This window comes from Schistocerca nitens, chromosome 5 (assembly GCF_023898315.1).
Source record: "Schistocerca nitens isolate TAMUIC-IGC-003100 chromosome 5, iqSchNite1.1, whole genome shotgun sequence".
Lineage (NCBI taxonomy): Eukaryota > Metazoa > Arthropoda > Insecta > Orthoptera > Acrididae > Schistocerca > Schistocerca nitens.
Window position 1 is genome coordinate 380,608,258 of NC_064618.1, and position 13,748 is coordinate 380,622,005.

Genomic DNA, 13,748 nt, shown 5'->3' on the forward strand with positions numbered 1-13,748 from the left:
TTCATGAAGTATGCCTGACACTTGATGCCCAAAACCACATAAAACATTATTCTATAATAATTCGCATAGTATCAACATGTGAAATACTGTGAACATTTTATAAAACAGAAGATAAATATGTCTTCTTTGATTAACATCAGTGCCATGTACACATTAGAACTAAAATACAACTGTCAACAGATAATTTTTGATTGTCATACACAACACGTTTTCTAGGTGAAAATCAAGAAATCAATATTTCATTGAATAAAAGAAGTTTGGTATGTAAATGGGAATCGGCAGTCGTATGACCAACTGTGTGCGTAATGTCCTCTCAGATACCTGTCACTTTGTCTGTCTGGTTAACATTTACATCCAGCAGCGCTGCTGTTCTGCTGCTTGCTCGCGTCTGACAGTCCGAACTGGACGAGGATGACGACGTAGGTGGTGACGGTGGCTGTGAAGCTCCTCAGCAAAGACAGGTCGAGCGTGAAGAACCCCGCTGCGCTGTAGCGCTGTCGACTGCTCGCCATCTGCTCTCTGAAGAGCTGCAGCTCGTCTTCACAGCCGCTTCTAGCAGGCAGCGGTAACAGCAGAAGTTTCTGGACCAGCCGCTGTGTGCGGGCGGTCTCTTGCACGACCATGTCACTGCTGTAGGCTGTGGTGAGCAGACGCCCCACCATGAGTCCAATCCAAAGAGAGAACATGGTGATGACTTGACCCCTCGGTATTCCAGGCCACACAGGCTTCAGATCTAAGTAGACGACAGTACTGATATAAATGTACGTCACTGTGCTCACGAAACAGCTGACCACTTCTACGAGATTTTGTACTCCATAAGCCGCATTGACGGCTTTACCCATTTCGACAAGAAGGCAATATACTTTGCGCAAATTTCGCAGCTCGCTTGCGTCTTCCTCCGTTACCATTACCTGATTGCAGCAGTGTACAACGTTTCTGGGTCCGTTGACAATTCTTTGAGCTTCAGAGTGCAGTGAAGCGAAAGACTTCCTGACGAATAATTTATCGTCACACTGTAGATCTTTCTTTTCCGGGGTTTTACTTACGAGTTTCGAAATATTAATGTCGAGTTCTCCTTCTGCATCTCTGGTAGACAGGAAGAATAATTGCAGAATATACCTGTTTAGTCTTGAAAACCTCATTGTTAATGCCATATTGAGAAAAAGATATTGTAAAATAGTGACGTTACTCATGAAATGCATGACACAAATAGGTAACAGAAAAGAAAATTTCATAGTAGGTAACATAAGCCAGGTGAGGTGACCAAACAAAACCACTGAATAAAAAGTGACTGCTAAAACACTCCATGCCAAACGAGTTGCGAGACGTAAATATTCTGACCCATCGTCTTCATACAAAAATTCATCAACTGAAATAATTTTTATGCAGAAATTTTCGATGTGTCTTTGTTTTAAAGTAGAGCTGCGAAGAATACAAGTTAAAGCTGCAGCAGCAGCGAGGAAAATATTGCACGCGTCCGAGTACTTCGCGAGATTCTCTACAGTTTTATAACTCTCTGGTAAGCGCACCAGAAAAGTATAAAGGGCAGAGAAAAGGGTCAGTAGACCGAGCAATATACAATAGAGTCGCGCCTTGATTGTCACCGTTATTTTTGCGTGCTTCTTGTCAAATGAAACTGGACATGTACCGAACACTTTACACAGAAAGCAGAAGTACCGAATTTCTGTATAGCGCTTCCATAGTCCATCCATCATTACACAGACTTTACTCCAACTGATCAGATCACCGAGTGTGAGTTCCCAATAGGGTGCGTCGAAGACGTTACCGACAGTAATATTCGTAATGGAAATTCATCGATCCGCTCGTAGTCCTTGTTAACTTTCAAGAAGAACATTAATTCACTTACGATATTTCAATGTCTGTGTTATTCCGAATTACGATGCAAAAGGAACTTTGCACAGCTACTACTCTACCGCATTTATCCGCCGACATCGGGCAAGCGACTTTTAAGTAAAATGTCACAGTATATACATAATAGATGTACGACTGTGGGTTGTAGACACGTGGCTGATGTCATATGCAAGTATGGGTTTGACCGTGACTCATGCTGTGTAGCTATGTGGTAAGGCGACCGCTGTCAGTAAGAGCGAAATCAGTGTTCGTGTCCCGGTCTGGCACAAGTTTTCATTGTCGTCGTTATGTTATACAGTTGATGGTAGTCCATATTCGCAACTGCGACTATATTTCGTGTATTACTTCACTTGATTATTTCTCGAAAAGAAAGGTTATCCAGGGTCACTTCAAGATAATTACCTTTCCCTCACGAACGTCTTACACACTACAGCCTCTCGGTTGTTAATACCGCGACTATTACATTGTCTCTCATGTATTCCTAAAAGATTTGGTACAGGACGTTTCATGTTGAAAGGAACAAAAAAATCAATCTAGAAAATCAGTTCATTTTGTAACTAAATATTTCATTAAGTATGTGTCACTCACACTGTCATCCTTTACGCTCGTAAGTGCCTTAATTTTCCTTGAAAATCGCACGTAATATGTAGTTGTACACGATGGAAGAAAACGAGATTTAATTTGAGAAGATGGGATGCGAGGAATTAATAGAATGTTCTGCAATATAGAGCAGTGCTACCCTTGCAATAGAGAGTTACGGGTTGCTTCTTGACATCGCTATTCGGACAGGAAGACTTCTACAAAACCTCTGTTGTCTCCTTAGAAATGCTGGACATCAGATCAGGTCTGACAATACCATATCCTTTATCTTTCATGTAAGTGGCAACTTATTTTTAGTACTATTCAACACATAATATAACTGTAACGACCCTTCTATAAGCTCTTGTCTGATCCCTGTGTCTCAGTGTACAGCGCGCTTATAATCAAACTTTCCGCTATTTGAGCCTTTGTAGATCAATACTGCTGCTGCTACATCTCAAGTAGCAAATGTTTAACTGCACTGTATTAAGAACTGCTTCTGCAGTGGTAGATAAGCAATCAATCAATTACATGGAGTTTGACAGGATTTTATGAAGTAGGTCAGAAACGAAGATTGGGATGAACAAAACTTTTGTAAAAAGTACAACGACATACAGAGGAGAAATATGAGAAAAACCTGAAAGGAGTAAAAGGAACTTACTGTCAATGCAAATACGATTCTGTAGGTGTGGCTGTAGCTTGACAGTACAGGATAAAATTAAAAGACATATGCAAGAAAATGATCCTGGGCAGCACTGTAAGGGACATACATACATCCATTATTCCTTGTTCCACAGATCATGAATACGACATTTCGTAATGATGTGGAACATGTCAATTTGACATAAGTTTTCTATACACAAAATAATTAACTTTTTCCGTTACTGCTTCATATCTAGGAAATCATATATTGAGTAGAACGAGTTGTCATTCAGAAATTCTTTTAATTTGCTTTTAAATGATGGTGGGCTATCTGTCTGACTTTTAATACTATTTGACGAATGACCAAAGATTTTTGTGGTAGCATAATTCACCTCTCTCTGTGCCAAAGTGAATTTTAATCAAGAACAGTGAAGATCATCCTATCTTCTAGTGTTGTAGCTATTCACTTCGCTGTTATTTTTTAATTGGGATGAGTTGTTAATGACAAATTAAACAAGTCAATATATGTATTGCAAAGGTACTGTGAATGTCCCGATTTGCTTAACTAAAGGTCTGCAAGGTGATCTTGGGTGGGCTCCAGCTATTATCCTAATCACACGCTTTTGCGCAATGAATACTTTCTCTCTTTAATGACAAATTTCCCCAAGATAAGATGCCATACGAGGTGCATTCAAGTTCTAAGGCCTCCGATTTTTTTTCTAATTAACTACCCACCCGAAATCGATGAAACTGGCGTTACTTCTCGACGTAATCGCCCTGCAGACGTACACATTTTTCACAACGCTGACGCCATGATTCCATGGCAGCGGCGAAGGCTTCCTTAGGAGTCTGTTTTGACCACTGGAAAATCGCTGAGGCAACAGCAGCACGGCTGGTGAATGTGCGGCCACGGAGAGTATCTTTCATTATTGGAAAAAGCCAAAAGTCACTAGGAGCCAGGTCAGGTGAGTAGGGAGCATGAGGAATCACTTCAAAGTTGTTATCACGAAGAAACTGTTGCGTAACGTTAGCTGGATGTGCGGGTGCATTGTCTTGGTGAAACAGCACACGCGCAGCCCTTCCCGGACGTTTTTGTTGCAGTGCAGGAAGGAATTTGTTCTTCAAAACATTTTCGTAGGATGCACCTGTTACCGTAGTGCCCTTTGGAACGCAATGGGTAAGGATTACGCCCTCGCTGTCCCAGAACATGGACACCATCATTTTTTCAGCACTGGCAGTTACCCGAAATTTTTTTGGTGGCGGTGAATCTGTGTGCTTCCATTGAGCTGACTGGCGCTTTGTTTCTGGACTGAAAAATGGCATTCACGTCTCATCCATTGTCACAACCGACGAAAAGAAAGTCACATTCATGCTGTCGTTGCGTGTCAACATTGCTTGGCAACATGCCACACGGGCAGCCATGTGGTCGTCTGTCAGCATTCGTGGCACCCACCTAGATGACACTTTTCGCATTTTCAGGTCGTCATGCAGGATTGTGTGCACAGAACCCACAGAAATGCCAACTCTGGAGGCGATCTGTTCAACAGTCATTTGGCGATCCCCCAAAACAATTCTCTCCACTTTCTCGATCATGTCGTCAGACCGGCTTGTGCGAGCCCGAGATTGTTTCGGTTTGTTGTCACACAATGTTCTGCCTTCATTAAACTGTCGCACCCACGAACGCACTTTCGACACATCCATAACTCCATCACCACATGTCTCCAACTGTCGATGAACTTCAATTGGTTTCACACCTCGCAAATTCAGAAAACCAATGATTGCACACTGTTCAAGTAAGGAAAACGTCGCCATTTTAAGTATTTAAAACAGTTCTCATTCTCGCCGCTGGCGGTAAAATTCCATCTGCCGTATGGTGCTGCCATCTCTGGGACGTATTGACAATGAACGCGGCCTCATTTTAAAACAATGCGCATGTTTCTATCTCTTTCCAGTCCGGAGAAAAAAAGTCGGAGGCCTTAGAACTTGAATGCACCTCGTATAAAGGCAGTGATTGTAAATAGGCATAGTAGGCTAATTTACTGATATGTTTATCACCAAAATTTGCAATAACCCTAATAACCAAGGTAGTTGAACCTACCGTTTCAACAGATCATCAATGTGTTGCTTCCAATTAAATTTCTCATGAATGTACACACTCAGAAATTTTGAGTATTCTGCCTTAGCAACAGACTTCTATTGATAATCTGTACCATACTTGATATCTCACCAGTTAGAGGACTCTACTGGTTTTGGCAGATAATCAGTACTGTTAATTTCAACCTTTTGCATTCTTCCAATTATGTACGAATTAGACCATTTGTGCACTGTCCCACTCATACCACAATACTTAAGCTTATCTAGAAGAATTTCATGATTCACACAATCAAAAGCATTTGGGAGATCACCAGGTATCCCAATGGGTGATATTCAGTTATTGAATGCATTTAATATTTGATCATATATAGCATTTTCTGTTGAAAAGCATTTCTGAAAACCAAACTGACAACTTGTTAGTACTTCATTTTTACAAATACGTGATGCTAACCTTGAATGTATTACGTTTTCAAGAATTTTGGATAAAGCTGTGAGAAGTGAGATTGGGCAGTAGTTGTTAGCATCAGACCTATCCCCTTATTACGCAATGGTTTAACAATAACGTACTTCAGTCTATCTCGAAAAAGCCCCATTTCAGTGAGCTACTACATATGTGGCTGAGAATCCTATTTATTTGTTAGGAACAAGCTTTTAGCACTCTGTTGGAAATACCATCAGTTCGATGTGAACTTTTACTTTTGAGTGAATTTTATTATTTTCCTAATTTCAGTAGGAGAGGTGGGTTGAATTTCAATTTTATCAAATTGCATAGGTACTGCTTCTTCCATATAAAGACTTTCAGTTTATGGTGAATAGCTGGGTCCTATTTTCTCTACAACACTTCAAAAATGATTATTAAATATGTTTTCTACTTCTGACTTCTTGCTAAGAAACTTTTCATTGGGTTTGATAGAAATACAGTCTTCCTGTGTTCTCAGTTGCCCTGTTCCCTTTTAATCATATTCCAATTTTTTTTAATTTTATTACCATATGTGCTAATGTCAGACATAATGCACATACTTCTGAGCTTTTTATTAATTTTTCTTAATATAGTGCAGTAGTTTTTATAATGTTTCACTGTATTGGGATCATTACCCCTCCTAGCTGTAAGATACATTTCCCTTTTCTGTTTACAAGATATTTTTATCCCTTTAGTAAGCCAGGGCTTTTTACTGGGTTTATCACAATTAATTTCACTGTTTACTTAGGGAAACTGTTTCCATATATACTCACAAAAGTATAATGAAGTAGGTTAAATTTTAAATTAGCATCATGTTCCCTAACACCTCACCCCAGTCTAACTGTTGCAAGCTTTCCCTAAAATTTTGAATTGTTAACTCTGTAATTGAACACACTATTATGGAGGACTGTTTTGCCTTACTGTATGGAGCTATAGGATATACTGTAACTAACTGTGCATCATGATGAGACAGACCATTCTTAAGAGTAAAAGTTTTTATTTGATTAAATTTATCTTCATCTATGAATACATAATCTATATGTGCGTTTATATCCTGTACCACTCGAGTAACTCATGTGAAATTGAAAGAACGAAGTAAGCTTTCTATCAGACTCTTTCAGAAAATCTACATTGAAATCCCCATAAACAATAATTTTCTTTTCTCAGTCTGACAAGTAGCACAACAAAGAATCCAAGTTTTCCAAAAATAGTTGAAAATTTCCCAATGGTGACCTATACATGGCTACAATTATAAAAGTGCCATTCACATGCTTCTATATGTTGTTCTATGCAAATTTTTTTAGTTTCCAAATTTTACACACTATGAGAGATTTTAACATATATGGCAACTCCCCCTCTCTCCATTCTCTACTTACATGTGTTGAAAGTTTATATCCACCTGCATTTACCATTGCCACACCTGTGACTATATGATTTTCAGACAGGCATAGTACATCTATTCCATATGCATATGTTCCATATATATATAATGGAAACAAAACGCTTGAGATAGTATAGGCAAGGTACGCCGTTTGAGTGACGACACATGACAGAAGAAGACGATGGAATTAATTGCAACTGGTAGTAGAAGGAGAGGACACCCGAATATAAACAGAGAAGAATGAGACAGAACAGCTACGTTAGAGAGGAATTAAGAGGCGACAGTGGAAAGACGGGAGACTTTTGAAGGTAGGATGAGATAAACAATCACAATGGTGTATTAAATCGCAAAAAAATACCAAGTTACGCAGCTTTTAGTAATTCACAATTAAAAAACAATAGAACCGAGTTAATGTTCACAAAACCCGAAAAACTGGGTCTGCGTGAATGATCGGACATAATGGTAGAAGGATAATACTAGAGTCCGTAACTCCTATCAGTACAGCAGTTCATAAACCGTATAGTAATCCTTAGTCATATGGACCTCGTAGGAGTTGCTGAGGTAAGATGGAATGGACATGGAGAGTTGCAGTCAGATGAATATGTATTCTACTACTCAGGAGGAGAAGTAAAAGGAATTAATGGAGTAGGAATGATTATGACAAAGGAATTGGCTAAATGTGTGGAATATGTAGACTATGAAAATGACCGGGTTGTTGGTGTAAGGCTGAAAGGAGCACAAAAAGATTTACTGATTGTCCAGGTGTATATGCCAACTTCAGAACATGATGACCAAATTGTAGAGGAAACGCGCAATGTAATAGAGAGAATAATGAACGAAAATAAAAAATGCTGCAAAATAGTAATGGGAGACTGGAACGCCATTGTGGGAGAAGGGAAAGAGGGAAACATAGTAGGCAGTCATTGTCTTGGAAAGAGAAATGACAGAGGTGAATGGTTAATGGACTTCTGCAGGGAAAGGTAGCTGATAGTGGCAAACACATGGTTCAAGAACCATAAAAGGAGGCTCTACACTTGGAAATCATCAGGGGATGAATACAGAAACCAAATCGATTTTATACTGGTAGAAGAAAGATACAGGAATGGAATCAGGAAGGTGCACACATTACCAGGTGCAGATATTAATAGTGACCACAACTTACTTATGGCAGAAATAGAAATAAGAATGAAAAAACTGAAAAAGGCGACAATGGTGAAGAAGTGGGATTTAGACAAGATAAGGTCCAACAAAGAACCAATAACAGAAATGCTGTCTCTGGACTTTCTAAACACATTACGAGACAAAGAAGCAGCAGATAATGCCAACGAGTACTGGAATATGCTGAAAGAAGGAATCATTAAAGCAGGACAGCAAAATATACACTCCTGGAAATTGAAATAAGAACACCGTGAATTCATTGTCCCAGGAAGGGGAAACTTTATTGACACATTCCTGGGGTCAGATACATCACATGATCACACTGACAGAACCACAGGCACATAGACACAGGCAACAGAGCATGCACAATGTCGGCACTAGTACAGTGTATATCCACCTTTCGCAGCAATGCAGGCTGCTATTCTCCCATGGAGACGATCGTAGAGATGCTGGATGTAGTCCTGTGGAACGGCTTGCCATGCCATTTCCACCTGGCGCCTCAGTTGGACCAGCGTTCGTGCTGGACGTGCAGACCGCGTGAGACGACGCTTCATCCAGTCCCAAACATGCTCAATGGGGGACAGATCCGGAGATCTTGCTGGCCAGGGTAGTTGACTTACACCTTCTAGAGCACGTTGGGTGGCACGGGATACATGCGGACGGCCAGTGTAGGAGATCGCTCCCCACACCATGATGCCGGGTGTTGGCCCTGTGTGCCTCGGTCGTATTTATTTATTTATTTATTTATTGCCAAATTATAGACCTGTTACCTGATGTTTAAAACAGGTCGTACATCTTACAATTTTGGTTTTTCATCTTTTTACAGTTTTCTTTCCTTTTGTTTTATCTACAACATTTACAAAGAATGATTCAAAATGACAATAATTTGAGGTTGAAATATAAATAAAATTTTGTTGTTTTTAAGAAGAATTTAAAAAGAAGATAGCATAGATAGACATTTGTTAGTACCATCACCGAGTGTGACTGGCGGTGAATACCTCGGAATGGTTTCATCGACCCGTTGACCGCAAGTCACACAGACACACAAATGGTTATTAGTAGAGAAATAATGTTTCTTATCCTATTTGTTACTAATCCTATGTATTAACTACATTAGGTGCGCATCCATGTACAGCATCTGGTGTTTTCTTGGCTAGATTGCCAGCAATTTCCTTATTTACATTCACATCTCGGCTTCCTCCTCCTGTTCCTCCTCATTGTCACTATTTTCACTGTCACTGTGGGTATCGCTGTCCATCCTCTGGAGATTGCTGTTACGCTGCACATAGGCATGTCTGTGATGTCGTGTCCGCATATACTCTTCATGTGTTGTTTTTGAAATACTGTTTGTCAGTGCGTTTAATTGTGCCCAGTGTTCTTCGTCTCTTATTGCTGTGTATATATCTATGTCTGTATCTGTGTAATCTAAGTGTAGTGTATATCTATTGTTCGCGTATTGCCCGCAGAAAAAGACAATGTGTTCTGGGGAACCTTCTTCCCCGCATGTGCATGTAGGTGTCTGCCTCAGACTCACGCGGTTTAAGTGCGTGGGATAAGGTCCGTGCCCGGTTAAGAAATGTACCATACCGCGGCTGGGATCGATATGTCTCATTCTCAACCGCTCCCTTATGTCAGGGAGGAAGTCGTGCAGTCTACGTCCCTTATCACTTACATCCCACTCACCTTGCCATGTATCCAGACGCCAACTTTTAAGGTGACGTATCGTCTCTATGGGCACACCGGTTATTGTGTGTACCTTATCTAGTCTCCCCACCTTTAACCAGTACCTTGCAGCTCTGTATTTGATCGTGATATCTATGGGGCATATTCCGAGCACCACACACAGTGCATCCGCTGAGGTGGTACCGAAGGCTCCAGATAGCCTAAGTAGGACACTTCTCTGCCCTCGTCTGACGGATGCTTTGTTGGTGACCACGTTCAGTCTATGTGCCCACGTGCTAGCTGCAAAGCTGAGTACTGATTCGAAGAGCGCACAGTGGTATGTACGTATGACTGGTAGAGGTAGTCTGTACTGTTTTGAATTTAGCCTCACCAGTTTGTGGAGTATTTTTTCTGCTTTGTCTGTTGTTAGCCTTATGTGTTCGTGGAAATTCAATTTTTCATCTATGTGTACCCCAAGATAGCGCGTAATGCGTGCTCGTTTGACGTTTGTGTCCCCAATTTTAACCGAAGGATTCCTTTGGAGTGATCCTTTCAGTAAAGTGTATGTTGTTTTGTTTTCGGCTATCCTGAGTTTGTTGTTGTGACACCACTGAGTAATTGTTTATAGTAATCCACTGGCTCTCTCTTCTAACTGGGCTCTGTTGTTTGCAGTGACTACAACTAATAGGTCATCTGCGTAGGCGACAATCCCGTCTGACCTGTCATCCCCATCCAGAAGTTGTAGGAGGGGATCGATTGTTATGTCCCAGAAGATGGGGCCGCAGATCGACCCTTGAGGACAGCCTTTGGTAATTCTTTTAATTACTTTCCGGCTGTCCATCTGCCATTCGACTACTCGGTCTTTACAGTAGTCCAGAAAACTGTTGTACAGTGACTGCGGTACCTCCAGATGTCTTAGCCTCTGAAACAGTGCTGGCCACCAAAGATTATCAAATGCTCCGGCAATGTCAATCATTATTGCCATGGCGTATTTCTGTTTTGTGGTGTTAACTATGTGCAGGGCCTGGTTGATGGCATCATCTATTGATCTGCCAGATCTGAAGCCGAACTGGTGTTGGCTCATACCCCTGAGAGCTCTGTGTGTTTGCAGGCGCTTACACAGTAGCTTCTCCTGAATCTTTGCTAGGGTGTTTATTAGGCATATTGGCCTGTAAGTCTTTGGATCTGAAGGATCCCTGTCCGCTGATTTTTTAATAATGACTGCTTTGGAGGTTTTCCATACTGTAGGTACCCTGCCCAGCCGTAAGGCATCGTTCAGTAACGTTGTTAGGAACGGGGTGATCTGCGGTGCTAGTTTTTTCAGTGTTTCCGAGTGGATACCATCTGGCCCAGGTGCTTTTTTGTTTTTGAGCTCTGAGATTGCTAGCGCAACCTCTTCTTGCGCGAAAGGACAGGTGACAGTTGCAGTGTTGTATGGTGTGTGTAGGTTTTCTCTTAGTGTTGCATGATATTGTGTGTCTGTATCGATGACGTCGTCAGGGAGCAGTTTATACAGCAGAAACTCCGCTGTATTCCTCCATCCCCTCGTCATCGTGCCGTCATCCTGCCTTAGCGTTCCCAGATCTAGTGGGGTTTTTATCTTCTCTGTCAGTATTTTGTATGGTTCCCCCCATATATTTTGCTCTGTTTGTGTTGTTACAAATAGCTCCCATTGTTGTCTACGCGTGTTGTGTAGGGTCTGTCTGTATAAGTCTTGTGCATGCCTATATGCTTCAAGTCTTATTCGTCGGTCCCTATCTGCTATCGCCCTTTGATATAATTTTCGTTTGTGTCTTGCGTCTTGTTTGAGTCTCGTAAGTTCGTTGGTCCATGGTACTGGTGAGCAATTTGTGTTCTTTGCTGTCGGTATTGATGTGTTTTGTGCATGTTGTATCACCTGTGTTAACTTGTGTGCTCTATAATCGATACTTCCATTAATGTTTTGTAGATCGTGTCGTTGGATAATTTCCGTTAATTTGTTCCAGTCTGCTTTGTGCAACAACAAGTGTCTGGTGTGTGATTTGGTCATTGTGTTCTGAGTGTGAGTTAGTGTGTATGTTATGACATTATGATCACTACTGGTTATGTTGTCGTGTACAGTCCAGTTTGTTACGTATGCCATTGCTGCATTATTTGCTAGCGTGAAGTCGATATTACTGCTCGTACCATCGAACCCTGCATATGTTGGTATGGGTCCTTCCGTATTCATTACATGTAATTGTGTTTCTTGTATTAGATCGGTGATTATGCGTCCTCTGTCATCTGTTCTGTCTGAGTTCCAGAGGGTCGATCTGGAATTAATGTCAGCACTTATCACTAATTTTTTGCCTCTGGCATACATTACTAGGTCTTTGATGTAGTCTGCATACGGCTGTATTTGATGGCTGTATTGGGCGTACATGGATGCAATAACCCATGTAACGTTCCCGTTAGTTATCTCTATGGTAACCAAGTGTTGATTGCATAACTGTGTTACCTTAACTATGTTATAAGTTCTATTTAGAATTACTATTGCAGCCTTACAGTCATTGTTGCCTGTTATTGTGGTAGCATGTTTTGGTAGACATATCAGTTGCCCGTTTCTGTTATAGGGTTCTTGTAAGCACATGATGTCTGCCTGCAGGTCTAGTGCTATTTTAGGGATTTCCGCGCTGACTGTCGTACTGTTTTTTGTATTATGTTGTAAGATATTCATTTTTTGTCTATGTGTTCTGGGTGTTTTACGTGTACAAAACATTTATACTGCCAGTCTGTGAGTAATCAAAATATGTTCGTCCGTGTGCTCTTACATGGTCTATATATATTTTGTCCAAGTCGAAAGATTCTGACCTGCGCAGGCAGACCTGGAGCATGAGATCGAGCAGCGGCTCTGCTGATGTAGGAATATTTTCTGTCTTTAGGATGATTCTATCTGTTTGCTCAGTTACTGGAAAACAGAGAGAATCTCCCTTTGGATGGCACAATCTAAGTAGCATCCGCTGCGCTGTCTGCAGTATCTCTTTTTTCTCTAGCCTACTTAAAAGTAAGTTAAGTTCTAAATTATCATAATTAGGTGCAGCTGGCTTGCTGTTGGTGCTGGTTTCTGTTGCGGTCTCTGAGGTGGTACTGGACGGATCGTGGCTTGGTGTTGGCCGCTGATTGGGGGACATTTTAAGACCTCTTTGCGATGTCACACGGTTGCTTTTTGTTTTGTCACACGCCTCTTCAATGCTGTTTGCCTTCACACGTTTTTCACTGATGTTGGTGGTGCTTGCTGGCGTGGTGTCGGCGATGGTGGTGAATTGTATGGGACTGACTGTATGTGTTATGTTGTCTTTGTTTGTGTTTGGAGTGGAGGTTGTTGCTAGACGCACGTTGACATCGTTGCAAATGTCACATGTCTCTCCCTCAGATTTGTCCTCATCTAATTGGTCTACTTTTATAAGTCTGGGTCCAGTAGTTTTGAATTTAGTATTGGTCTGTAGCCTGAGTGTTTCGATGTGTTTTGATTCAGGGACTGCATGCCTGTCTGTTCCTTGTTCCTTTTTCCCGGGGTGAAGAGTGCCTCCCGAGACAAATTTGACTGGTTTGATGTACTGTTCACATTTACGTGTGTCGTAGGATTTTCCATGTGATGATGATTCTGGTTTGTGTTCATCCTGTGTATGTGTGGTGTGATGTACTTCGGCTGGGAGAAATTGTCAGAGAGTATGTCGGTTTTGTTTGTACATTTTGTTGTGCACAATATATGTAAGTTCATCTTCCAACTCATCTATCATCTGCATTAATGTTATTTGGAAGTTTATCCAGTGGTGTAATTGTCTTTTAATTTGCTTTGACACCTCGTAGTGGATGGAACCACAGATTGTCATGTCATCTATATATTCTATCGTATTAATGCAGCTATCCTGTAACGTCGTT

At 41.1% G+C, this 13,748-nt stretch overlaps 1 protein-coding gene across 1 annotated transcript; it reads right to left on the bottom strand.

Annotated features, from left to right (window-relative positions):
* Nucleotides 1–341: 341 nt before the first annotated feature.
* On the bottom strand, nucleotides 342–842 carry LOC126260473 (putative gustatory receptor 28b). Its single transcript, XM_049957801.1, has one exon. The coding sequence runs from the start codon at nucleotides 840–842 to the stop codon at nucleotides 342–344; it is 501 nt and encodes a 166-aa protein (XP_049813758.1).
* Between the last annotated feature and the right edge of the window lie 12,906 nt (nucleotides 843–13,748).

What these genes read in the sequence shown, in the direction of transcription:
- LOC126260473 (XM_049957801.1), bottom strand. Translation starts at nt 842, where the DNA reads ATGGGTAAAGCCGTCAATGCGGCTTATGGAGTACAAAATCTCGTAGAA.